This window comes from Triticum dicoccoides, chromosome 5A (genome assembly GCF_002162155.2).
Source record: "Triticum dicoccoides isolate Atlit2015 ecotype Zavitan chromosome 5A, WEW_v2.0, whole genome shotgun sequence".
Taxonomy (NCBI): Eukaryota; Viridiplantae; Streptophyta; class Magnoliopsida; order Poales; family Poaceae; genus Triticum; species Triticum dicoccoides.
The window spans coordinates 362119839-362146640 of NC_041388.1; the positions used below are offsets into that span (position 1 = coordinate 362119839).

The 26802-nt window shown below is 47.9% G+C and overlaps 4 protein-coding genes and 1 long non-coding RNA gene across 9 annotated transcripts; 4 read left to right on the top strand and 1 right to left on the bottom strand.

The window, feature by feature from the left end:
* The first annotated feature begins 1279 nt into the window (after positions 1-1279).
* LOC119297345 lies at positions 1280-5237 on the top strand. Its single transcript, XM_037575172.1, has 7 exons — positions 1280-1655; positions 2383-2450; positions 2526-2645; positions 2729-3268; positions 3482-3973; positions 4076-4292; positions 4416-5237. The coding sequence occupies exons 1-7, from the start codon at positions 1280-1282 to the stop codon at positions 5075-5077; spliced, it is 2475 nt and encodes an 824-aa protein (XP_037431069.1). The 3' UTR covers positions 5078-5237.
* Positions 5238-13689: 8452 nt separating this feature from the next.
* On the top strand, positions 13690-17972 carry LOC119301532. The gene is made up of 6 exons (XM_037578521.1): positions 13690-14193; positions 14918-14976; positions 15193-15321; positions 15438-16691; positions 16779-16995; positions 17121-17972. Exons 1-6 carry the CDS (start codon positions 13821-13823, stop codon positions 17798-17800), a joined length of 2712 nt encoding a protein of 903 aa, XP_037434418.1. The 5' UTR covers positions 13690-13820; the 3' UTR covers positions 17801-17972.
* Positions 17973-19131: 1159 nt separating this feature from the next.
* LOC119301535 (heavy metal-associated isoprenylated plant protein 25-like) lies at positions 19132-19947 on the top strand. Of its 2 annotated transcripts, none has more exons than XM_037578524.1 (3): positions 19132-19311; positions 19392-19473; positions 19560-19947. In XM_037578524.1, the coding sequence occupies exons 1-3, from the start codon at positions 19300-19302 to the stop codon at positions 19751-19753; spliced, it is 288 nt and encodes a 95-aa protein (XP_037434421.1). In that variant the 5' UTR covers positions 19132-19299; the 3' UTR covers positions 19754-19947. The 2 variants fall into 2 exon arrangements, with proteins under 2 accessions (XP_037434421.1, XP_037434420.1); XM_037578523.1 differs by having other exon boundaries at positions 19153-19311; positions 19389-19473.
* Positions 19948-19979: 32 nt separating this feature from the next.
* On the bottom strand, positions 19980-26431 carry LOC119301534 (dihydrolipoyllysine-residue acetyltransferase component 4 of pyruvate dehydrogenase complex, chloroplastic-like). The gene is made up of 6 exons (XM_037578522.1): positions 25380-26431; positions 25076-25267; positions 24884-24971; positions 24736-24806; positions 24540-24623; positions 19980-20295 (listed from the first exon to the last, which is right to left on the bottom strand). The coding sequence occupies exons 1-6, from the start codon at positions 26229-26231 to the stop codon at positions 20191-20193; spliced, it is 1392 nt and encodes a 463-aa protein (XP_037434419.1). The 5' UTR covers positions 26232-26431; the 3' UTR covers positions 19980-20190.
* On the top strand, positions 20319-24233 carry LOC119301536. 4 transcript variants are annotated; one of them, XR_005147074.1, is made up of 5 exons: positions 20319-21283; positions 21363-21435; positions 21528-21681; positions 22381-22513; positions 23415-24233. It is a non-coding gene; the product is annotated as an uncharacterized LOC119301536 (long non-coding RNA). The 4 variants fall into 4 exon arrangements; XR_005147071.1 differs by having other exon boundaries at positions 22381-24233; XR_005147072.1 differs by having other exon boundaries at positions 22401-24233.
* Positions 26432-26802: the final 371 nt, after the last annotated feature.

Consider the following 26802-nt stretch of genomic DNA (forward strand, 5'->3'; position numbering starts at 1 on the left):
AGATGGGTCGTTCTAGCGTCCGGTCCGGTAAAAGAGTGAGTGCTCGCATAGATTTAGGGACCGGTAGATTTTTAACGACCTGGTTAGTATTTCACGCCACATGCCAGGCCAAGCACCTGGTAAGAGAACTTCCCGATGCCCCGACCATCGCCCTGGGTGCCTAGGGCCCATCTCCGCCCCGCCCTAGTATATCATGTTCTAACAAAGGGGCAAGGGCTTGTTTGAAACCGCATGCACGTGCGGCGTACGTCAACTCCAGCCCAACTCAAATAACATGCTCATCATTTCCGACCCATATACACCCTCACCCCCTCACCCCCACTCACATATCGTGCTCGACATTTCCCGCCAAATATCAACATTTTCCTTCCTCCCGCGTACAATATTCAAACAAAATGCACATACCAGTGTTCCAATGAAAGGGGTAAGGCCTTTTTGAAACTGAACCCGGCCCACTCAAACATCATGCTAGCCCTTCCCGTTCTTACATCGACCCCACTCCCTCCCCATGCACGGACCGTGCTCTCCATTTCCCGCCCATATATCAACATCTCCCCTCCCCTCGCATATAATGTTCCGACGAAAGGGGCAAGTCATGTATGAAACCATTTGCACGTGCGGCGTGCGCCTATACATCATACCCCACTCAAATATCATGCTCATAGTTTCCCGCTCGTATACCATCCCCTTCCTCCCTGCTTATATATCATGCCCGTCATTTCCCACCCATATATCAATGTTTCCCCTCCCCTCGCGCATTATGTTCCGGCAAAGGGGTAAGGCATGTCTGAAACTGTCTGAACGCGCCTTGTACGTACGCATATACATCAGCCCCCCGCTCAAATATCATGCTCATAGTTTCGCTCCCATATATCATCCCCCCTCCCAATCACATAGCTAGCATGCTCCCCATTTTCACCATGGATGCAAAACTCCAGCAGCCCTTGGACAGGACTACCCAATAGAATCAGGACCAAACTGCCACATTTTTTTGAGGGAGGACCAAACTGCCACTTCCAACCTCTGGGCAAGCTTCACTCAAGTGGAAATCCTCATAACTTGAGGACACTCTCCGCGAAACCACCAGTATTTCCTCCTACAAAATCCCCCTAACACCCATCTCTCGAACAGTGTGTTCACAGGAACAAGAATTCGGTCCAGAAATAGTAGTCCCTAACAGCACCCTGTCCTTGGCCCCCTCCCGTTTGAATCACCCTCCCCTCGGCCGCTTCCCCTTTTCGCTGTCGTCCACTACCAGTGCCAGCCAGGTGAGAAGGCCATGAGTAGCTCGCGCTCTCGGGCGGCTGTGGTGGACGAGGGTATTGCCAAGACGGCAGCGAGGGAGTGGGTTGGGTGGGAGGAGGAGGTCGTGCTGGGGCACGACGACGGCGAGAAGCGCAAGGTGTGCTACTACCTCCTCCGCGCGGCACCCCAGGACAGCGGTAAGAGCGAGAGGGATCTGGCGGTGGTGGGTAAGTACTGGGGGCCTGGGAACATAGCCTACTCGGCGGACGTGCAGTTTCTACTGTCCCTCGAGACGGCGCTGGAGTCTGGGTCGGCATTCGCTAGGCTGGTGACGCTGGCGTCGGAGATCACCGGGCTCAGGTGGAAGTCCAGGAGGGAGATCATGGACTGGCTCACCTCGCTCGTCTCAGGTACCACGTGCTCCTTTTTTCCATGCCCTAGTAGTGAATTTTTCTGGTCGTTTTAGTACCATGTGATTAAGCTGATGGATCAGGCGGCTTGAATTCTCCCCATGCATCTCCAACGATCGATCCGATCATGTTTGGTTAGTGTTTACTAGGGGTTTACGTCTTGAGCACAAGATCCGTTCTTATTCTATTTTCTTGTGTTTCTAGTGTTCGGATTTGAATGTTTAGGAGCTCTGTAGCGTTAATACACACGCTGCTCCTACGTCCAGCCAGATCGTCAGTTTCTTCTCATGTTTCGTCACGTTTTTGTTCGGTTCAGGATTCAGTACAAAGCTAGGGATCATATCCATGACCATCTTGCAGTGCTGTCCTTCTATCCCCTTCCTTTACTACCACTACTCTGGGATATCTTTTGTCTAATCTAATAGATCTACTCCTTTTTGTCAAGAGGATGACAACTTATTGTTAGATATCTTTTCTCTAATCTTATATATAGATCTACTCCTTTTCTCATGTATCGCCCTATGTATCTTCTATCTTGTCTTGTTCCTGATGTATATGTTTGGTTTGCTAGATCTGATTTACGCGTTTCTTTCCCTTTGTGTTTGGTTAACTTTTCTTGAGATAGTGTTTGGATAACTTATATGTTTCCTCTTGTGTTTGGTCTTCTAAGGCCAATATGATGTGGATAGAAATCGACTAACTTGCCCCGTTGTTGTCGTATTTGTAGATCCTCCATATGGAGCCTTTGGATTGACTTGTCCCGACCACCATGATGGTGGTAGCGCTGCATCTAAGGTACATACGATCTTACAAGTCGTCTTCCTGAGAAATTCTTCCTCTCAACGAAATTAACGCTGGCTGTTCATTCAGGTTATCCTCGCTACTGCTGGGGAAAACAAAGAAGGGTTCACATGGATATGCAAACTGCCCAATCTTGATCAACGTCGGAAGCATTACAAATCCTTTTGGCGAGGGAGACTGAGAATTTCGGTATGTGTTCATCAACTTACCCCTTGTTTTCTTGTTTTGTTTTCGGCTGCCCCATCTTGGTTTACATCTACATGTCTTTGTAGGTTCATGATTTTGTGTTCATCAAGGGTGGAGGGAGGGAGAGCCATGTCGCCTATGTGGAAGACATGTACGAGGATGCCAGCGGGAAGAAGATGGTGCTGGCACGATGGTTCGAGGAACAAGACGGTGAGCACGGTGCTGTATTGCCCCCCGATCTTTATCGCATGGAGATCTTCTTTGGCTATGGGCTGCAAGATCTGAGGGTTGAATTTGTGGAGGCGGTGGTTCCAGTCCTGAATCCAGAGCACTTTGAGATGTTCAAGAAAATACATGGAGGGCGCAGTAGCTGGCAGCCCTTTGTATGTCGTCGGCAGATCGAGGATGAGACCGTCGGGCCCTTTGACATCGCACAGCAGCTGCAAGGATATGCAAACCAGGAGATTGTAAAGGCAATTGTTGCCGCATCCTCGTCGACGATGGTGCAGGCCAAGCCACCTAATAACAACAAAGGTAAAGCTGCCATTACTAGCCTGGTCGCCGAGAACCATGCTGGTTCTTCCAGTGCTGCCATTATCAATGACAAAACCATGCAGAAGCATATGGCCCCTCCATCTCCATGCAGCACAACTCCTTCCAGCTCTGTTGTTGGTGACAATACCATGGAGAAGCACAACCAGAAGCGCCCTCCATGCAGTGCAGCTGCTTCCAACTCTATTATCGTTGACAAAACCATGGAGAAGCAGAAGGAGATGTCCCCTCCATGCAGCGTAACTCCTTCCAGCTCTGTTATTGGTGACAAAATCATGAAGCAGAAGCAGAAGCCACCTCCATGCAGTGCAACTCCTTCAAGCACTGTTATCAGTGATAAAACCATGGAGAAGCAGAAGCCCCCCGCATGCAGCGCAACTCCTTCCAGTTCCAGCTCTGTTATGGGTGACAAAGCCATGGAGAAGCAGAAGGAGAAGGAAATGCCCCCTCCATGCAGCGCAGCTCCACACAGTGTCACCATTGGCCAAACCGTCGGAAGCAGTGTCGTTCCCCGCAGCGTGGTGAACTGTCAGGCCACCGCACAGAATCAGCCGCCCCTGAGTGGTACTAGTAATGCAGCAGCCAGTGATGTGTCAACCATGGTGAACCCTGCTGAGAAGATGTTCCAGCCCGGCGTCCGTCTTGAAGCCCTAAGCCAAGACAGCAGCGTGAGGGGCTGTTGGTTCAAATGTGTGGTACTCAAGAGGAACGAGAAAAATGACAAGATCTGGGTGCGTTACCAAGACCTTCGAAAACCCGAGGGCAAAGGACAGCTCAAGGTCGGTCCTGCTTCCTCTTCTTTCTCTGGTATACATCTTGCATGTGTTGACGATGATGATGGTGTGTGTGCTCAACACTAGTTTCCTTTCCTTGTTTTGCAGGAATGGCTCAAAGTTGCAAGAACTGCGGAGCCTGACCGCCTGGGCATTCGCCTTGCCAAAAGGCCCATGCTCCGCCCACAGCTCCCATCATGCTACAGGAAGATCGAGTCTCCGGTGGATATCGGGGTCATCGTCGACGCGTGGCTGAACGGCGGATGGTGGGAGGGGATCGTGCTGCAGCAGGAGACTGCTGGCCACGTCAAAGTTTATCTCCAAGGTGAGCTAGCCAGCTTTGAGCTCTCTTGTAATGGTAGTACACTACATACTCGGTTAGTACTTACTAGAACACTGGACTGGAGCTCTGCCTCATGCATGCATGCTTGCTTGCTGAAATTTCCAGGGGAGGGGAGACTCGTGGAGTTCAAAGTGGACGCTCTGCGCAAGTCGTTTGAGTGGCGTGAGGAGCAGTGGATGCCTCTGGATGCAAGGCAAGATGTTGCAGCCAAGATAACCCTTGACCTGAAGAAGCGGAAGGCGGCGGCCGCGGCCGCGGCAAGCCCAGCAGGACTGCTGCTGCAACCTCGGGAGGATCCTGGAACTGCAAACTCTGTTCCTCCACGGAAGAGGATCCTGGAACTGGGTCACCCTTCCAAGGAAGAAAGGCTGCAGGATGGAAAGAGCAAGGGTCCTGCTGATGAACCTGCCAAGACAGTTCCAGACAAGGCAAGCCCGCAGCAGCGCCGTGAGGAGGGTGATGGAGATGGCCTGTCCTGTGGCGGCGGCTCAGCTGATGCCAAGCGGTGCCGGGTTGATCCTGCAAACTTTGACAGCCTCAACTACGCTGAACGCAAGGGCAAGGCTGCGAAATCTTCTGGCGTCAAGAAAATGGGGTCTTCGGAGGGCAGCGGCAGCCAGGGAGGCACCAGTGGCTCCGGCTCCAGTGGAGGCGCTGCGCCGGTGAAGCCAGCAGTGCCTATTAAGGAGATATGTGTCACCAATGGAGAGGCTCCTCTCGTCGCCATGGACGAATCGGAGGTGATCGATCTGACCATGTATGACTGAAGCTGGTAGCAGGATATGATGAAGTCTCTCTGGCCTCAACTTTCCATTCATGAACTGTTATTTCTCAAACATTTCGTTCATTCGCCTATCGCATGTGTGCGTGATTTTTATTACCATTCTAGGCACATAGTTGTTTGTGCTTTCTGAACTTCAAATAAAAGGAGACATTCGTCGTATGTTTTGCTCCTCATCTTTGGTGTCTGTCAACTACTTGTCAGGAATTCTTGTTTTTTTCAGCTCAAAAAAAAATATTCTTGTTTTTCTTCTTCCTGGAGTACACCAAGCGGTGTATCATCATGCATCCAAAGGAGAAAGCCAGGCAAGTTGTTGGCTTGGTGGTTCAGCTCCCCAAACTGGCCCAGGAATCTGATCCTGCCCAAATATGCTGCAGGTAGTTTTCACTGTCTGGACACCAATTCTAGTCTTACTGCTAGTACTTCACTGGGTAGCCGATTTCCTTGCAGCATATTAATCTCCTGGTGAAACTGGCTGGGTCAAACTAGCCAGCTACATAATCTGGTGGCCTGCAACTTTCCACCATTATCACCACTTATCACCGCGAAAGCGCAGGATGATTCTCGTTTTCGCTTGTAAAGATGAAGTCTAGATTCTAATTCCAAGCGCACACAAGGCTGGCGGAGTCAAGACTGATGCCATGAGAAACTAGATAGAAAAGCTCGGATATGTTCACACAGATTTTGCGTAGCCTTTTCCTAGGTTGTTCTCGCTGTGGCGCATAGATGTCTTTATTATTGTGAGGCTTCTGTCACCACTAGTGTATCGATCTCTATCGGCATAATGAATGGTACTTGATATACATAAGAGATACTACGTAGTATGTGGAAGAGAAGAATGGCATTAGTGAGATCAAATTCCAGCAATTTTGCGTCTCATAGGCTACACTGCAAAATTTCGGATACACCGAACAACATTGTTTTCTGAGCTTGAAGCGTAAATTTCTATTTCTAGAATTGATGGCGGACAGAGATAGTTGCAGTAAACCCTTTTTAGATGAGGCCAAGAGCCTCAGATGTTTTCGCCTCAACAAGTCTGGTGCCTCATTGCTAACAGCCCAGTGCCCCAACATGTCATCTTCCATGCCACTTGTCACTTGAGCGGTATTGGGACAAGCAATTATTTTGTTGAACAACCTCAATCGTATAAGCAGGCATTACAATACGATTCAACACATCATCTAGATACCCTAGCACAAGAATGGGCAGCGGGGCTGGTGCTTCACCCAGTCCGTGTGCGTGCATCTGTTGCTCAGGGCAGTTCCTGGCTGTGGTGGGAAGGCACATGCAGACGCCGACGAACCAGCGAACATGAGGATTGCATCAACCGGTTGCTTGCTGCACCCAACAACGGCCTACTGGCCTCTCGCGCAATGCCAACCTGGATGCCGGTCACCAACAATTGTACGTACATGGCACACATCATTATCTAGTTTTTTTTACGCGTCATCCCATGGTTTGACCTGTCCCAAAGAGGCGCTCTGTGCCAAAGCATCCCGTTCACACATAGCACATACGATGATTTAGAAAATGTATCGTAAGTAAATTAAGGAGTAGTAGAAGATTGGATGGAAGCAAATTCACGAGAGGATGGAAAAAAGGGTGCATGCACCAGATGAAAGTATCCGGTGTGTGTAGATGACCCATGCACAAAAATTAGTGAAGGAAAGCTTACCTTTTCTTTCTTTCTTTGGAGTGGCCTGAAGGAAGAGGACGAGATGTAGAAAGGCAATACCTAGTAGAAAATTAATAATGCAATAATACGCTGAGGAGAACGGACAGATGAGGAGACAGAAACGGGAAAGTTGTAACCAGCCTTTATTTTTAGCACGTTATACAACTGTCACGCCGTAGAGCAACGAAGAGGTGTACACACACCGGTGGCCATGACAAGTGTCGTGTCAGTCAAAAAGGTAGTTGCTAAAATAAGAAAATACTTAAGACGAGCATTTATCACGATGAAATTTCTAATAAGATTTGATCAAAGTATGTTATGCATAGAATCACATCCCTGGCGGCCATTGAGTGAATAGCTCCAAACACTTTGCTATCATCACCATAGGACTTTCTTATTTTCGACCCTAGCAATAAGAGCAACTCTAGCAGACCCCGCAAAACGCCCGGTCTGCAAAAATTCCGGCAAGTATGCGGGCTCGGGCCATTTTTGCGGTCAGAACAGAGCCGCATATTCGCCCAGCCCACAAAAACTTTTGCCGCAGCCCGCAAACCGCACGTCCCGAGCACTACAAGAGCAACTCTAGTAGACCCCGCAAAACGCTGGCCCACAAAGCGCATTTGTAGTTCACGCAAAACAGCTTTTGCGGGCCGACGCGGGCTGGTACAGATGCAGGCCCCCCAAACGGATCCGTAAAAAAGTATATTCGCAGAATATGCTTTTTACGGGTCGGCTATGCGGGTTCTGCTCTTTGCGCCACTGCATCCCCGCATATTATCAGCCCGCAAATCTCAAATCCAACATAATTCAACAATCGAAAACAAATTGAATTATTCAAATCAAACATAAAATAATAATCATCCGCATTACAAATAATTATTCAAATCATCGTAGCAAACTTAAAATAATGCCCGCGGCAATTTGCCTCGCAAGCTTCAACAATTTTCATAAAAAGGGATCGGCGCATTCGATACCTTCTGCGGAAGAGGTGTGCAGGATATGTAGGATTCTCCGAAGAATAATCTTGCATCAACATCTCGTTTCCAAGATGGCGATTCCGCGGAATGCACAGACGCCTGACAATAGATCCTCGCCTCCTCTTCCGGTACTCGTCTTCATGCTCCTTCACGGCAAGCGCCATGACCAATGTTTGCTGCCGAAAGGTCGCAAGCATGGTCTCAACATCCGAGTCATCCGAATTGGACGAATCGGATAGCAAGAACTTCTCGCACAGGGTCAACTCCATCTACATGCACACCGGCACGTCAATCTACTACACAGCTCGCAAAAATCACAAAAAAGGGACTAACCGGTGGCGAGTTTGATGTGGTCGGCGGCGACGAGGGTGGTGCGCTCGGCGGTGGTCGATCCCGGCGGCGGCGGCGACTGGGGGCGGCTCTTCTCGCCGGATCCGGAGAGGCGGTGCAGCGGCTCGGCGCAGGAGGGTGTGGGGCGGCCCCGCGGAGCGATTCCGCCCACAGATATGGTCGGAATCGCCGGCGGCGGGTGGGCGGAAACAAAGGCGGACGGCGGCGGGAGGAGGGAGAAAAGAGCGCGGGCTGAAATATCCCTCTCGCCAACTGCTTCTCTGTGATGCAGGGCACCGCAGCCGCGAGGCGGAAACCCGCGTTTTCCCGGGTTGGGGTCAGGAATTTGCCGCGCCCCCTAAAAATTTTTGCGGGCCGGGGACGGGATGCAGGGTCTGGTCGGGCAGGCTTCCGGCCCGTACCCGCATTTTGGCGGTTATTTTGCGGGTCGGGGGCGGATGCGGGGTCTGCTAGAGTTGCTCTAAGTGCGGTTTCGCGACCCTTTTGCGGGTCCAAACCCTATCCTCCCGCCACCGTGAGCCACCCGATTCCCCTTTCTCCTCTCCCAATTTCTCGCCGCCGGCGACCCTCCGCCCCGCCTCCAGCCACCATGTGGGGGCGAATGTGGAGCTCCGGACGCGGCTCCGGCAGCCGATCCGGCCGTGAGAGGGACCCGGAGCGCGAGCGGCGCGTCTGGTCCGGCGGCGCGAGGAAGCGCGGCGCGCGGAAGTGGACCAACCGCAGGCTTTCGCCGCCGGCGAGTTTCGACCGCCGGGAGACGGTGGAGTACGACCGTCGGCGCGCGTCGTTCTCCTCCGCGCGTTCTTCGTACGTCGGATCCTCCTCCTCCTCCGCGGGCTTCCTCCCCGTGAAGAGGGGGTGGTCGGACAAGGAGGAGGAGCCAGAGTCGCCGGCACCGTTCCCCTTCGTGCCGGTGAAGGAGGAGCCCAAGGAGCCCGCTCCGCTCGGCCGCCGCGGGGTCGTCGGGCCTGAGGACTACGTCGCGGAGTTCGATGCTATCGCTGCCTCCATCGCTGAGCGGAGCGTGCGCGAGGAGGAGGAGCATCACCGCCACGCCGAGGAGCTCGAAGCCCTCGAGTGCCGGCAGGCGGTCGCCGCCAAGGAGAAGGCCGAGGAGTGGCGCCGCATCCGCGCAGAGCAGGCGGAGAAGTTCGTCGATCTTTGCAGCTCCGGCGAGGAGGAGTGAGCGTCCGGCTCCTCCACGGCGTCGTCCAGTTGCCGCGACCTCGCTGCCGTTTAGATCCGACCCCCTAGTACTAGCTTAACGTAGTATGTATGCTTGTAGTGTGATGAACTATGTAGTATGCGATGAACAATGTAGTATGTGATGAGCTGTGTTTGTGCAATTTCTCCCGCGAAAGAAGTTTTTCAAATTATGCAGATTTAGATACGGGTTCTGCTTGGACGCGTATGTTTCTGACCCGCAAAAGCGAGTCGTATTTTTGGGGGGTCTGCTAGAGTTGCTCTAAGAGTGTTGACATCCACATGTTTTACACTATAGCCCTTCATATCTAAATTTATCCTCTCCTTTATCCCCCTTTTGATACTCTTGAACATACTACACCTCTAGCTCATATATCATTGCCCCCTCACCCCCTCTCACATATCGTGCTCGCCATGTTCTCATGACCTGCCTATATATTAGCATCTCTCCTCCCTAGCATTTTGTTGAGCAAGACCAGTGTCAAAAATTAAGCTTTTGTATCTACTGTAGAGCGTATCACATGCCAACGCATAAAAATAAGGCTTGATTGAAGAAATATTGTATAATTTAAATATGAAATTGATAATAAAATGCACCAACAAATGGTTTGAGACATACGAAAGGAAAGTTAATTAATGTTTATTTTTGGATGCTAAAAAGAATATAAAATATAGTAATTCATTAGAAAACATAAATGAGAATGGGTTGAAACTCAACAAGGTTTGTCATTTTACTTTGAATGAGCAGTGGAGGTATTAGACAAAAAATAGTATTGGTGTCCAAATGTGAGACCCCTGTGACACATAAAATATATGGTATGGCGAGGCGTGTGTCACCACTAGTGTCTAGATCTCCGTCGGCATAATTAATACTTGGCATACATAAGAGATACTAGTATGTACAGGAGAAGATAATGACATTAGTGTAAAAATTCTCCGCCGGTTGCTTGCTGCACTGAATAGCGGCCTACTGGCCTCGCTCGCAACGCTAGCCTAGACATCGGTCACGAATAGTGATACTTAGGTGCCACACATTATCCTATGGCTTTTTTGCGGGTCATCCTATGGTTCGACCCATTCCAATGGGCGCTCTGTGCCAAAACATCCTGCCTATGTACAGCACATATGATCGACGATTATTTGGAAAACATATTGTAAGCCAATTAAGGAGTAGTATAGAAGATTTGGATCAAAAAAATCAAAGCACGGAGTGCAGAAAGTGCATATACAATGCACAGCTCATAGGAATTGTTAGCATGCATTGCATGCACACCGGAGGATGGCAAAAAAAGGAGGCTGCATGCACCATATGGACGTATCTGGTGCAATATTACTTGGTGTAGGTGTAGAGGACCCATGGACAAAAATTGATGAAAGAAAGCTTACTTTTTCTTTCTTTGGAGCAGTATGAAGGAAGAGGACGAGATATAGAGAGGCAATTACCTCGCAGAAATTAATGCAATACACTATGGAGGATGGACGGATGAGGAGACACAAACGGAAAAGTTGTATCTAGCCTTAACAGATGAGGAGACACCGTAGAGCAACCAAGGGGTGTAAACACACAGGTGGCTATGACAGTTGTCGTGCCACTTTAAAAGGTATGAGGTAAAGTAAGAAAATAACCAACATGGGCATTTATTACAATAAAATTTCTAATAAAATTGGTCCAAAGTATCCTACGCACATGCACGGGGCCACACCTCCCTTGTGCTCTTTAAGTGAATAGAAAACAACTTTGCTATGACCACCCTATTTTTTTATTTTTGACCCGAGAAATAAGCATGTTGTCTGTTAACACACAAGTATAAGGGATCGTTTGTAACTTTTTTGATAAATAAGAGTGTCGAATCCAATGAGGAACTAAAGGTAGGACAAATATTTCCTCAAGTTCTATTGACCATCGATACAACTCTATGCACAGTTAACGTTTGCTTTACCTAGAACAAGAATAAAACTAGAAGTACTTTGTGAGAATAAAATTATGAATAAATTGTAAGATAATAAAAGTAGTAGATAGCTTTTGTCACACAAGAAGGTCATTTGTCCCTAGGTGATCGATAACTAGACCGGAGATTATTATTGCAATTTTATATGTTGAAGAAGCATGAGCTAACATACTTTCTGTACTTGGATCATATGCACTTATGATTGGAATTCTAGCAAGCATCCGCAACTATCAAAGATCATTAAGGTAAAACTCAACCATAGCATTAAGTATCAAGTCCTCTTTATCCCATACGCAACACCCGCCTTGCTCGGGTCTGTGCTTTTATCACTCACGCCACCCACCATAAGCGAATCATGAACGTATTGCAACACCCTACAGCGCGGATCCTTCACGTTTGCGCGACACAGAGAGAACCGTAGGACAGCACCAAAATAAAATATACAACTCATACCAATCATGATCATCAATCAACCCATAGGACAAAACAGATCTACTCAAACATCATAGGATAACCACATATCATTGGATAATAATATATAGTGTTGAGCACCATATTTAAGTAGAGAATTGCAGGGGAATAGAGAGGTTACACTGCTTCATAGAGGGGGAGAAAGTTGGTGTTCACGGTAGCAAGATTGTTGATGTAGATCGCCTTCACGATCCTAGCCTCGGCGGCACTCCGGCGTCATCGGGAGAGAGAGGGAGAGAGCCCCCCTCCTTCTTATTCTTCCTTGACCTTCCCCCTATATGGGAGGAGGGTTTCTCCTCTAGTCCATGGCCTCCATGGCGGTGGAGGAGTGAGAGCCCCTTCGAGATTGGATCTATCTCTTTATTATCTTCTGTTTCGCGTTTCCCAGATCTAGCCTTTCACCGTTTTCTAAATATCCGAAGATCCGTAGCTCCGACCGCGCTGAAATTTTAACACGAACTTTTTCCGGATATAAGTTTCCTTGCGCCCGAAGAATGGCAGCAACCGCCTTACTAGGTGTACACCACGCGCCAGGGGGCTGGGTCGCGCCCTGGTGTCTTGTTGGGGCTGTCACTATTAGGAAAAGGGCTAAAGATGAAATTGACACTAATGGCGCATTGTACATGTGGTGCGCCATTACTAAATACTAATGGCGACCTCCTCCTCCCTCCTCTCCTCCCCTCCCCTCCCCTCACGGTTTCTCCTCCCTCCACTCCGGTGAGCTCCTCCTCCCTCCTCTCCGGTGAGCTCCTCCTCCCTCCTCTCCTCCCATCCCCTCATGGTTTCTCCTTCCTCCTCTCCGATGCTCCGGTGAACTCCTCTTCGGCGACCTCCTCCTCCTCTTCGGCGATGTAGGCGAGCGCCTCTCCGGTGACCTCCTCCTCCTCCTCTCCGGCGAACTCCTCTCCGACAAAAGAACACGGAAAAAGAACGTACAAGATCCAAAAACAGGAACAAAATTTGAAATAATATCGTGCCAAAAAACGAGCAAAAAATGGGCAAAAAAATCACGATCCAAATCCAAATTCAAAATTCAAAAATAGCAATGGCGCACGGTGGGGGTTAGACGGTGTGCCACTACTATTTTCCCGCCTTCAAAATTCAAAAATACTAATGGTGCACCAGTGGCCTATACTAATGGTGCACCAGTGGCCTATACTAATGGCGCACCAGTGGTGCGCCATTAGTAAAAAATACTAGTGGCGTGATACTAATGGCGCACCAGTGATGCGCCATTAGTAGGCAAAAGTGGTGCGTCATTAGTAGCCCTTTTCCTAGTAGTGTGTGGGCCTCCTTTTGCGTTGATTCCACTTCCCAAAAATCACATATATTCTAAAATAATCCTCCATAAATTTGTATCACATTTGGACTTCGTTTGATATGGATATTCTATGAAACAAAAAACATGCAACAAACAGGAACTGACACTGGGCACTCGGTCAATATGTTAGTCTAATAAATCATATAAAATGTTGTCAAAAGTATGTGAAAGCTGTATAATATTGGCATGAAACAATAAAAAATTATAGATACGACGGAGACGTATCATTGTCATCAACATGTTTTATACTATGGTCCTTCATATATAAATTTATTTCGCTCCTTTCATTACTTTTTATAAGCATTTTGTCCTCTCTTGGTACTCTAGAATACACTACACCTTCAGTCGATGTATCAGTGCCCTGTCAACCCCCCACTCCACACCCCCCCCCCCACTATCACATAGCATGCTCGCCGTTTTCACCATGGATGCAAAACGATCGGAGCCCTTGGACAGGACTACCCAATAGAATGAGGACCAAACTGCCACATTTTTTGAGGCAGGACTAAACTGCCACTTCCTAGCTCTCGGCAAGCTTCACTCAAAGTGGAAATCCTCATAACTTGAGGACACTCTCCGTGAAAAACCACTCGCATTTCCTCCTATAAAATCCCCCAAGACCCCATCTCTCAAACAGTGTGTTCACAGGAACAACAATTCGGTCCAGAAATAGTAGTCCCTAACGAGCCCCCTGGCCCTGGCCCCCACCTGTTTGAAGCATCCTCCACCCTCTGCTGGTTCCCCGTTTCGCTATCGTCCACCACCATCCAGGTGAGAAGGCCATGAGTAGCTCGCACTATCCGACTGCTGTGGTGGACGAGGGTAATGCTAAGATGGCAGTGAGGGAGTGGGTTGGGTGGGAGGAGATCGTGCTGGAGGGCGGCGACGGCGAGGAGCGCAAGGTGTGCTACTTCCTCCTCTACGCGCCGCCCCAGGACGGCGGTAAGAGTGAGAGGGATCTAGCGGTGGTGGGTAAGTATTGGGGACCTGGTAATATAGCGTACTCGGCGGACTTGCAGTTCCTGCAATCCCTCCGGACGTCGCTCGAGTCTGGGTCGGCGTCCGCTAGGGTGGCGACGCTGGTGTTGGAGATCACCCAGATCAGGTGGAAGTCTAGGAAAGAGGTCATGGACTGGCTCACCTCGCTCGTCTCAGGTACTACGTGCTCCTTTTTTCATGCCTTAGTGGTGAATTTTTTGGTGGTTTTTGTACCATACATGATTAAGCTAACAGATCAGGCCGCTAGAATTTTTACCATGCATCTCTAACAACTGATATCAATGTTTGGTCAGTGTTTAGTAGGGGTTTACATCTCAAACACAAGATCCGATCTTATTTTTTCTTGTGTTTCTAATGTTTAGATCTGAATGTTTAGGAGCCTTTTAGCGTTAATACACAAGCTGCTCCTATGTCCAGCCAGATCAGTTTCTACTCATGTTTCGTTACGTTTTTGTTCAGTGCCAAGATTCAGTACAAGGGGGATGATATCCATGACCATCTTGTAGTGCTCTCCTTCTATCCCCTTCCTTTATTAGCAGTACTTTGGGATATCTTTTGTCTAATCTAATAGATCTACTCCTTTTTGTCAAGACGACCAGTAATTTATTGTTAAAGATCTTTTGTCTAATCTTCTAGATCTATTCCTTTTCTCATTCACCTCCCTATATGTGATCTATCTTGGCTTGTTTAATTCCTGATGTATCTGTTTGTTAATTTGCTAGATCTGGTTTATGCGTTTACTTCCTTTTGTGTTTGGTTAACTTTTTTTTAGATTAGTGTTTGGTTAACTTATGTGTTTCCTCTTGTGTTTGTCTTGTGAGGCCAATATGATGTGGATAGAAATCCCCTAACTTGCCTTCCATTGTTGTCGTCTTTGTAGATCCCCCGTATGGAGCCTTTGGATTGACTTGTCCCGACTACCATGACGGTGCATCTAAGGTACATACAATCTCAAGCGTCTTCCTGAGAAATGCTTCCTCTCAATGTGGTGGCTCATCTAATAGCAAAGTTTAGTTTTGACAATAGATCTGATGGTAGTCTTGTTAATGATGTACCGCGCTGTGTGGTGAATTTTGTATCGAACGATTGTAAGTTTCGCGATGGTTAATTAATGTAAGGTGGTGTTCAAAAAAATTGTTGTATTTGTTCATCCAGGATACCCCCTCAACACTCTCTACTGCCGGGGAAAATAAAGAAGGGTTCACATGGATATGCAAATTGCGCCATCTTGATCAACGTCGCAAGCACTACAAATCCTTTTGCCGAGAGGGAATGAGAATTTCGGTACGTGTTCATCAATGGCCCCCTTGTTTTCTTGGTTTGTTTTCACATACGGACGGATCTATATATCTTGGTTTACATCTATTATTAATTGTGTCGTGCACTATATGTCTTGGTAGGTTCATGATTTTGTGTTTATCAAGAGTGGAGGGAGAGAGAGCCATGTTGCATATGTGGAAGATATGTACGAAGATGGCAGTGCTAAGAACATGGTGCTGGTACGATGGTTTGAGGAACCTGATGGTGAGCACGGTGTTGCATTGCCCCCAGATCTTTATTGTAGGGAGATCTTCTTTGGATATGGGCTGCAAGATCTGAGGGTTGAATTTGTGGAGGGGGTGGCAGCGGTCCTAAATCCACAACACTTTGAGATGTTCAAGAAAATAAATGGAGGGAGCAGTAGCTGGCAGCCCTATGTATGTCGTCGGTGCATCGATGATGGCACCGTCGAGCCCTTTGACATCGCGCAACTCCAAGGATATGCAAACCAGGAGATAGTAAAGGAAATTGTTGCCGCATCCTCCTCGACGGTGGTGCAGGCCAAGCCACCTAATAACAATGGTAAAGCTTCCATTACTGGTCTGGCCGCCAAGAATCATGTTGGTTCTTCCAGCACTGTTACCGGTGACAAAACCATGGATACACAGAAGCAGAAGCCCCCTCCATGCAGCGTAACTCCTTCCAGCGTTGTTATCGGTGGCAAAACCATGGAGAAGCAGAAGGAGAAGGCCCCTGCATGCAGCACAACTCCTTCCAGTTCCGGCTCTGTTATCAATGACAAAACCATGGAGAAGCAGAAGCCTCCTCCATGCAGCGCAACTACTTCCACTTCCAGCACTGTTATCGATGACAACAAAACCATGGAGAAGCAGAAGGAGATGCCTCCTCCATGCAGCACAACTCCTTCCAATTCCAGCTCTGTTATCAATGACAAAAACATGGAGAAGCAGAAGCCTCCTCCATGCAGCGCAATTGCTTCCACTTCCAGCACTGTTATCGATGACAACAAAACCATGGAGAAGCAAAAGGAGATGCCCCCTCCATGCAGCGCGACTCCACAGAGCACCACCATTGGCCAGATCGTCAAAAGCAGTGTTGTTCCCCGTAGCGTGGTGAACTGTCAGACCATCGCGCATAATCAGCCGCCCCCAAGTGGTACTAGTACGTGTAATGTAGCAGTCAATGATGCGTCAACCATGCTGAACCCTGAGAAGATGTTCCAGCCCGGCTGCCGTCTTGAAGCCCTGTCCCAAGACAGCAGCGTGAGGGGTTGTTGGTTCAAATGTGTGGTACTCAGTAGGAGGGAGAAAGATAACAAGGTCAGGGTGCGGTACCAAGACATTCTGAATTCCGAGGGCAAGGGACAGCTCAGGGTTGGTCCTTCCTCTTCTTTCTCTGGTATCCTGCATGTGTTGATGATGATGATGTATGTACTCAACATGAGTTTTTTTGTTTTCCAGGAATCTCTCAAAGTTGCAAGAATTGCGGAACCTGACCACTTGAGCATACGCCTTACTAAAAGGCCCATGCTTCGCCCACACCTCCCAAGACACTACAGGAAGATCGAGTCTCCGGTGGCTGTCGGGGTCATCGTCGACGCGCGGCTGAAGGGCGGATGGTGGGAGGGGATCGTGTTGCAGCAGGAGACTGCTGGCCACGTCCAAGTTTATCTCCAAGGTGAACTGCCTGCCTACTCTCTCGATCACCTAGCTAGCAGTTAATAGTAGTATATATCCAGTTGGTACTTAGCACATTGGACTGGAGCTCTTCCTGATACATTGCATGCTTGCCAAAATTTCCAGGGGAGGGGAGACTTGTGGAGCTCCAAGTGGAGTGTCTGCGAAAGTCATTTGAGTGGCATGAGGAGCAATGGATTCCTCTAGATGCAAGAAAGGATGTTGCAGCCAAGATAACCCTTGACCTGAAGGGTGGTGAGAGATCTTCGAAACAGAAGGCTCAAAAGATGGATGAGCAGTCTAGCCAGACGGCGGCCGCCGCAGCCGCAGAGCTGGCAGCACCAACTGCAGAACTAGTGCAGCCTCTGGAGGAAGGTGACGATGAACCTGCAAACTCTGCTCCTCCACGGAAGAGGTTCCTGGCTCAGGGCTACTCTTTCGAGGAAAAAAGGCTGGAGGAGCATGCCAAAAAGATCAAAGGTACTGCTAATGAAGCTGCAAAACCAGTCGCGGCGGAGGGAGATGGCATGTCCCACGGCGGCAGCTCAGCTGATGCCAAGCGGTGCTGGGTTGATCCTGCAAACTCTGACGGCCTCAACTGCGCTGAACGCGAGGGCAAGGCTGCGAAATCTTCTGGCGTGAAGAAAATGGGGTCTATGGAGGGCAGCGGCAGCCAGGGAGGCGCCAGTGGAGGCGCTGCGCCGGTGAAGCCGGTGCCCAGGGAGGAGATTTGCGTCACCAACGCAGAGGCTCCTGCCGTCGCCATGGACAAATCGGAGGTGATCGACCTGACCCTAGATGACTGAAGCTGGTGGCAGGATATGATAAAGTCTGGCCTCAACTTTCCATTCATGAACTGTTATTTCTCAGACATTTCGTGCATTCGCCTATCGTGTTTGTGCGTGCTTTTTATTTCCATTCTAGGCACATAGTTGTTTGTGCTTTCTGAACTTCAAATAAGAGGAGACATTCGTCGTATGTTTTGCTCTTCATGTTTGGTGTCTGTCTAGTTGTCATAAATTCTTGTTTTTTCAACTAAGAAAATATTCTTGTTTTTTTCTATCTTCCTGGAATACACCACACGGTGTATATATCATCATGCCCCCCAAACTGGCCCAGGAATCTGATCCTGCCCAAACATACTGCAGGTTGAGACCAGTTTTCACTGTCTGGACAGCAAATTCTGGTCTTACTACTTCACTGGGTCGCTGGTCTTACTACTTCACTGGGTCGCTGTTTTCCTTACTGCATATTAATCACCTGGTGAAACTGGCAGGGTCAAACTAGCCGGCTACATAGTCTGGTGGCCTTCAACTTTCCACCGTTATCAGCGCATGATGATCCTCGTTTCAGCTTGTAAAGATGAACTCTGGATTCTAAGCGCACACAAGACTGGCAGAGTTAAGGCTCTGTTTGGTTCAGCTTTTATCAACGGATTTCGCTGCTGCGCAGCATAATCTGAACCAAAGGGCGAACCCAGCAGAATCCGATTCCAGAAATTCGCTGCCAAAATCTGAACCAAAAGCGGAAGCAACCTAGGACGTGCTTTTCAAAATCTGATTTCGCTGCGGGCCAAAATCTAAAAAAACTGTATTAACTGGTTTGTCAAATGACCTACATCTTTTTCACATCAGATTTTCCACAGCTGTTTTTCCACAGCAGATTTTTGACAGCTACTTTTAGAAATCCACAGCCGAACCAAACAGGGCCTAAGATTGATAAAAAAAAGCTCGGATATGTTCACATAGATTTTGCGTAGGCTTTCCCTAGGTTCTTCTCGCTGACATATCCATCCGTCATCTTCGTTCGTTTTTTGGCCATGATTTTTCCAGATTTTCATCTCTTTTTTTAAACACTGGGTAGTTCGCTACCTCTCCCTGCATATGGGTCTGAGGCGTAAAGGTAAACTGTTAAGTACAAGCTACAGCGTGGAAGAATATATATCCACAAGCCTACAGGTAGGTATCTCGTATGCAGATCTTTTTGCCGATCCAAAAATTATAAAATAGATATCCGGAGCATGTTTGCAGGTCCTACCGGCAACTTATAAAGATCCGAAGAACAGATAGCAAAGGAACAATGTGGGAAGCAGAATCGGATTCTGACAGCACACGTCGAGCCCACGAGGAAACGAAGAAGCGGGTGGCCATAAAAAGAGGCTCTTAAGCAGCGCTAACTCCCCACTTTCTGCACCTAAGGTTCCTTGCTTTCCTCACAACTTCTGTTCCCCGGAACCCCAAGCTTTCTCCGGTCAGTCGACGCGGCTGCTCCGCCACCGCAGAGGAAGAGCAGTATCGTCGTCTTCATGGACTACAGGGTATGTGCCTAGGAAGGCAGCAGCAGCAACACTGACGTGGTGTGTGTCTCTTACTCTGTGTCTCCTGTGCTCTGCAGCAGTTCTACTGCATGACCCTGCGGATGAGCATAGACTGCAACGGGTGCTACCAGAAGATCAGGAGGGCGCTGCTCCAGATGCAAGGTACGTAGCACGTCCTCCTCTTTCCACAGACCTCTCAAGTTGCTGCGTGTCTTGCTCTGTGTTGTTATCTGAAACAAAAATGACAGAGCTGGAGAGCCACCTGATCGACCGGAAGCACGGCCGGGTGAGCGTCTGGGGCGCCTTCAGCCCGCAGGACGTGGCCATCAAGATCAGGAAGCGGACCAACCGGCGCGTCGAGATATTGGAGCTCAGGGAGGCCGCAGGGCCGGGGGGCGCCGACGAGCAGGGCGCCGGCGGCGGGCAGATGCCCTCAAACTGAAACCCACCTTGTATGCACCAGCAGAGCACTCGGATGCTGCTTGTATTAGCTTCTTGACCTGACACTTTCAGGAGGATTTACCCACCTTCTTGTGTGCGAGCTTATGAAATCATCATTTTGATCTGTAGTCCTCTTATGACTTGTTTGAGTGAACTTCACCACTGGCGGCCTGCTTAATCTTGATTTCTTGCTAACCAGCATCATCCAAGCCACAAACAAGCTATTCTCAATGTAAAGATCTTTTGCATTATTAACACCCCAAAGAGTGTAGAATTATTCATAGTTTGATGAATCAGGGTATCTACATCCAAAAAAGAGGAGTATATCTGTGGCTATTCTACAATTTCAACGCCTTCGCGAATTCTCCATAACATTATTCGTATCATGGTCCAATTGGACCAGATAAATCACGTACACGCTTCCGAGGAACTTCTCTTCTACAGTGTTAAGCTCTCAGGGTCCTCGGCAATCTTTGCAAATGTTTGCAGAAATGCTGCCAAGTCAGCGCCATATATAATCCTGTGATCAGCAGTAACATTGACCTGAAAAGGTTATGAGCAACTTAGTTAGGGTCCTGAGCTGCATTTTACTAGGATTTTGTTAATTCTATAAATGTGGTGTTGCAAGTGAAGGTTTAGAGGTCTAAAAGCTGCATGTATAATACCATGAAGTACGATCTTAGGAAAAATTCACAATAAACACGGCATTTGTAGGTTAGCACTGAGAATGTACAGTCTGGACAGAATCATGAGGCAAGCAGTATTTCTTGATAACTGCCACAAAGCACATTTTATGTGATGATGTCCCAAACCAAAACGCGCTTGCAGTTATAGAAGCAAACAAAACTTTACCAATTAGAAACCAGCTCAGGTAAACAGAACATCCTGCAGCCATATTTAGCTGTGGCATGAAGCAGAAATCTTTCCCTAATAATAAAGCAAATAGTGCTTCTGCCCGCCCGCTCACCGTCGTTAAGTTAACCCTAAAAATTGCAAATAATTACCCACCATGCCATCCATAATAATCAATAGTTAAAAAACGGTTCGTTAAAAATAGGAACCTCGCGAATAGCATCACTGCATTGGGCCTATTTCGGCCTGCCCTAACCCCGTGCTCTTCGGCCCGCTCCTGTCCCCGTGCGGTGATCCGTCTCCTCTCCACCCCTGCGATGACCTATCCCATAGCCCCTGCCCACCCCCTCCGCCGCCGGCGCCGGTGCCTCGAAGGTCAAGGGAAGACCCTCTACTCGGCCCCCATCGCCGTCCGCGCCGCCGCCCTATGCCGCCGCCACCACCGCCGTCCAAATCGCCACCCCCATAGCCGTCCAAACTGCTCTCGGCAACACCTCTCCATCCCACGGCTGCCGAAGACAGGGAGGAGGACGAGGCTGGCTAGGCAGGGAGGCCGAGGGTGAAGTGCAGTGGGAGGCGCATCGGTTAGTGCAGAGGGAGGTCTATGGTCAGCTCATTGGAATCTCACAGGCCACCACGGGGAGAGCAATCACGCAGGCACATCAACCTCCCCCACCAGGTATGTTCAATTGAACCTTCACTATTAGTTGAGCTAACCGTCTCCAACAGCAACGTCCCAATCACAAATAATTATTTAGGTTTCTTACTGTGTGCGTGGATGGGGCATCGGAAGGATAGATGGCAGTACTCGTGTGGATGCAACAACTGACTGTTAGTTTGTTCATTCAGAGACTACCACGAACCAGTTTGATTTGTGCTATAATGCTCTTGCAAATAATCATAGATGTTGGTGAAAACTGCAGATGTTGTGGTGTTCAGGAAGGAGCGCAGATACAGCAGCTGTCCATCTGCAACCGCGGCCACGGGTGCCTAATCTAACGCGACCTCCTGTTTTGACATCGTCCTTGGTAGCTGCAAGCGTGGAAACAACCTTGGCAGTGCAGCGGCAGCCATGAGGTTGTTCCTAGACCACTCCACCTTTGAACTGTACAATCTGCTGTGCTTTCTAGCTATTCTATTTATATGTAGCCATAGATTGGTACAGTTAATTCATAAATATGATTCAATAGGATTTGATATTTTTTTCATGTCTCAAGTTTTTAGCTCTTCCCTCCTGGTGTGCAAATTTTTTAGAGGAATTTGGTGTGCCAATTATTTTCCTGCTTACTGTAGTTATAGTTTTTCTCACTGTTAGAGCAGAGTAAAATTCAAACTATGATATTAGTGGTGGTTAGCTGATAACTTGATCATAACAGGGGGCACACTAATCTTCTTTCTTTTCTTCTCTAACAAAGTCTTAATATTATAAGAATGTTGTTCTCTTCTTTCATATTTGACAAATAAAATTTCCCCTAATTTCAGTTTGGATAAGCCAAGGTTGCTTTTGGATCTTAGTAGAAGATAGACGTTACGGATTTATAGACAAACAATAGATGTTGATTTAGGGGTTCCGTCTGATACTCATGTCTTCTCTATTTGGGATACAAGTTCAAGTGATCTTTTAGGCTACTATTAAAGGGAAATATGTATGCCGTTTCGTTCATTTCATCTCCACCTCCCCACCTTGCATGTGCGTTCCCCTTCCCACCGGTTTTATTGATTTTTTATAACAATATGCCTTAGGTTATAAACCTACAATATATTAACATTCAGCAGATACTCATTTTTGTCTGTAGCTACACAATCCAACTACTCAAAGGAACATACAGTTCTAGAAGTGAGAACTGTTGAGCTATTATAGTGCAGCCTTGGGATGATAGATGTTCAGGCCAGCTATGCAGACCTTAAGGTAAATGTTTTTCCAGCTAATTAACATGAAATGTCTTGTAACTTGAACTAATAATGAACAACTGAGGAATGCTTCCTGAATGAATCCAAAATTGTTGGAAACACCACCGTCCAGTTGGAGAGGGAGCTATCTGGATCTCTATCCAACCAGGACATGTCTGCTTACAACTTTTTGTTGAAAAAGGTTGCGAAAAAAAATCTAAATCTGGAGGTAGGTGATCCCAACTCACAACTATGGATAGCAAAAGGAAGATGCAGTACTTGATGTGAAAATTTACAGGAATAGATAATCTAACTTACAATTAATAAGCTTATACTATTATTGTTGATGCAATACTAATTTTACACGTTTTTTCAGTTGTAAATACAATATGAAATAAAAAGTTATTCACAGGACCATGGGTGTTTGTTAGTTTGTATAATCACACAAATAAAATAAGAGTTAATTTGTCTATGTATGGTTTGTATCCTGTTATTTGCTACAATATTTAGCAAGTGTGCAAGCTATTTATGTGAGGTTAACTACGGACCTATAAGCGAAGGAGTTTTTCTTCTCTACACAAGTAAGGTGTAAGTCAGCGATCTTGGTTATATAGTTGACTTAAATCCTGAAGGGACGAGCCTGCATCTTTTCTTTCTGATTTAAAATGTATTCAAAATTCTTATGCCCTGGTGTGCTCTAATTCTTGGTAGTATGTTCTCACATGAACAGTCATTTGAACATTCATCTAACTTTCTGCTTAATAAATTTGTAGCTGAGATGATGTAGCCGAAGGCACACTTCGGTATTGTTTTATTTCAGTCTTCCCTTATCCTTTTTGTCTAAGAGATATTTCCCAGCATGTCTGTCCAAACATATATTACAGTTATTACTAAGAAGGCTATCCTCTTTTCTATTTCAGCTCAAAGATGGATCGACCTGCGCATTGTTGGGATCTGTTTTAATTGAAGTACTTCCTTCTACAGAAACAACTGGTACACAAGGAGCGTGTTTCCTTCTACAGAGGTAGCTGGTGCACATGGATGTAGTGAAACACGGTCAGAAACACTTGAGATATTAGCCGCATATATTGAGATATTTCTCCTTTTATTCTGGGTCCTGTATCCTAAAATAAGTAGCCAACTCATTTATACATGGTGGTCAGGGCAACGTGTAACGTCTACCTTTGGTATTGTATTATTTTGTTCAATGCAATTCATCAAAATGACAATGCAACAACATATGTAAATGTTCTTTACTACCTTCTCATTCTGCGCTGAGATCAATGAAAGTTGCAGGCATCTATAGCTTTGAAGCTAGCTCTTTGGGCGGCTTGAGATAGGACAGCTACATTGTTCTTTAATTATAGGTTCCATCAATGGTAATGATGGTTTCCCAACAAGAATGCTAGGGTAAGCACCTTCATATGTTGCTTATCATTATGGTCAATACATTATTGTGCCTTCTGTTTGTGTAAAATGCGATTTCTACATCATTGATTGTGGCACTCAGAAAGAGCACTCCCATTTCCTGTCGATTTAATGATTTAAGAGAAGTTAGGCTAAACTGCATATACCAAGGTTATGTCATGATGGATGTTTTGCATCATCATTATTACATTAGAGACGATTGGTGTTGAACAACTAGATTAAATATGCCCCGTAGCAACGCACGGGCATTTTTGCTATTACTCTTATGTCACTACAGACCTCATACATAATCAACCAAGTTTACATGCTTATCATGCCTGCATATTATACTCCCTCCATTCCTAAATATTTGTCTTTCTAGAGATTTCAAATGATCACCACATACGGATGTATATAGGCATATTTTAGAGTATAGATTCACTCATTTTGCTCCGTATGTAGTCATCATTTAAAACCTCTAAAAAGACAAATATTTAGGAACAGAGGGAGTATATGATAATGTATTTCAGCAACATACACTAGGGGTTCACACGCATTAATATCTGTTGAATGCATGCATTTAGTACTAACCAGTCAGCTTTGATATATGCAAATTAAAAACTGAAAAGCAAACTAACCAGCATTTCGTTCTTGATACTGAAGAAACCATTCTTGTCAGCTATAACAGTAGGTCTCGATGCTCCAACAGCCATGATAGCCCCCTGGATCGAGCAATTTATATATAGTGGTTCTTAGTTGTTGGTTCTTATGTTGCACAGATGCAATTTATCTGCAATTCATACTGACCGAGCAGAGATCAGGAAAATAACTCACCTGACCAGGTGGAAGGATTGCATCAAATCTATCTACCCCAAACATACCCAGATTGGACAGCGAAAACGTCCCTATACAACAGCAGATCTCCATGTAAGCACAGTTCCAGTGAAAAACTAAATGTCAAAATAAGACACAAGTTCCTTACCTGAGCTGTATTCACTTGGTTGGAGCTGCTTCATGCGCGTCTTCTTGAGCAGGGCTCTCCATTTTTGCGCGAGCAGATATATATCTGACTGCAATGTTAATTTGCATTTTTTTGAGGCTTTTAATTGATTTACAGACATGCTAAATGTTGCATTTCTTAATAGAAAAGACAGCTATCGCAATAAGCATATACCTTATCAACATCCTCTAATACAGGCGTAAGAAGGCCACCCTCGATGGCAACCGCCACCGCGATGTTGATACTACTGTTGTAACTGAAGCTCTTTCCATCCCTGCAGCTGGCATTCACAACTGGGTGCTGAGCGAGTGCCATGCCTGCCGCTTTCACCAGCAACAATGTTTTTGTAACCCCTTTCAACTTAACCTGCACAATCCATTTTAATCAAACTGTCACTGCACACATGAAAACTTGAGCGGTATCTCAAGAATCTAGCTGTGCAATTCAATATTTTGTCAAAGGTTCATCGCAACGATACCTTCTCATAGAGTGCATCAAGCTTATCGGTCTTGATGGCATACCCAACTCGGAACGTTGGCACTGACAAGCTCTCCACCATGTTCCTGCTCACCGCCGATTGCATCGATGTGAATGGTACCACAGTCGCGCCAGGCACCGGAGGAAGCACTGCTGGTTGTCGGACTGCAGCTACTAATGGTATGCCAGCCGGAGGCGCAGAGCGAGCTGCAGGGGGTGGAGGTGGAGCGGCCTTTGGCTTTGGCTGGATGCCAACGACTGCCTCAACGTCAGCCGCGGTGATGCGGCCGTTTGGCCCGGTGCCGACAACATTGGAGATGTCCACTCTGTGCTGCTTCGCGAGCTTCTTGGCATGAGGCGTAGCGATGCCATTCGTGGGCGCGGTCACTGTTGCCGGAGCAGGAGCCATGGTAGGTGGAGCCGTGGCGGCAGCATGGGGAGGAGGGGTTTCTTCGCCCTGGGCCTTGGATAGGGCCTGGGCACGCGCCTGCGCGAGGGCGACATCCTCCTCTGACTCCGCGAGGAGGGCGATGGGGGCGCCGACGGGGGCGGTCCCACCGGCCGGGACGAGGACGGCGGCGATGATGCCGTCGTGGAAGGTCTCCACATCCATGTCGGCCTTGTCGGACTCGACGACCACCACGGGGTCGCCCTTGGAGACGCGGTCTCCCTCGGCGGTCGTCCAGGAGACGATCTTGCCCTCCGTCATCGTCGAGCTCAGCGCAGGCATGAAGATCTCGCGCACCTTCGCCCGCACCACCGCCATACGCCGCCGGCGAGGGGCTTTAACGGACTCCGCACGGCCTGCGCGCCCAGGCACGGTGTAGATGGAGAGAGAAGCCAGCGACGCCATGGCCCGCGGGTGGGGTCAATCACCGATGTCAGCTCGTCGTGGCGAAATTTGGAATGAGAAGGAGCTTGCCGAAGCAGTGAGACTGTGGGACGGGGCGAGGAGGGCTCGGGCCGGGGGAAAATGCGGCGGAATCCGGCGAGCGAGCGCGGCGGCGGCGGCGGTGGCGTGAGGGGGGAGGTGTTGTCATTCGGTGAAGGCAACCGCGAACCAAACCAGACGGTACGACTCTGCCAGTTAGTTCCGTAATACGTGGGCTCTCTAGATGCCGTCCGATCGTGATCTCGCGGTCAAGACATGGACAAGTGGCACCCCTTTCCGCAATGCGTGGGCTCTCCTGGTGCCGTCAGATCATGATCTCCCGGTCCAGACGGGGGGCAAATCCTATTTGACGCCCGCAGGCGTCAAAAGGAGGAGCCTTCGCTGAAGCAAGTCGCCACTTGGGCCGGCCCGCATACGGATTTCGTTCGCTGCTGTTTTCCTTGTTTCTTGGGGGTTTTTTTTTCGTTTTTCTTCTATGGTTTTTTTGCTTTCAGTTTTTTCACTGTTTTGGCCGGTTTCAGTTGTTTTGTTC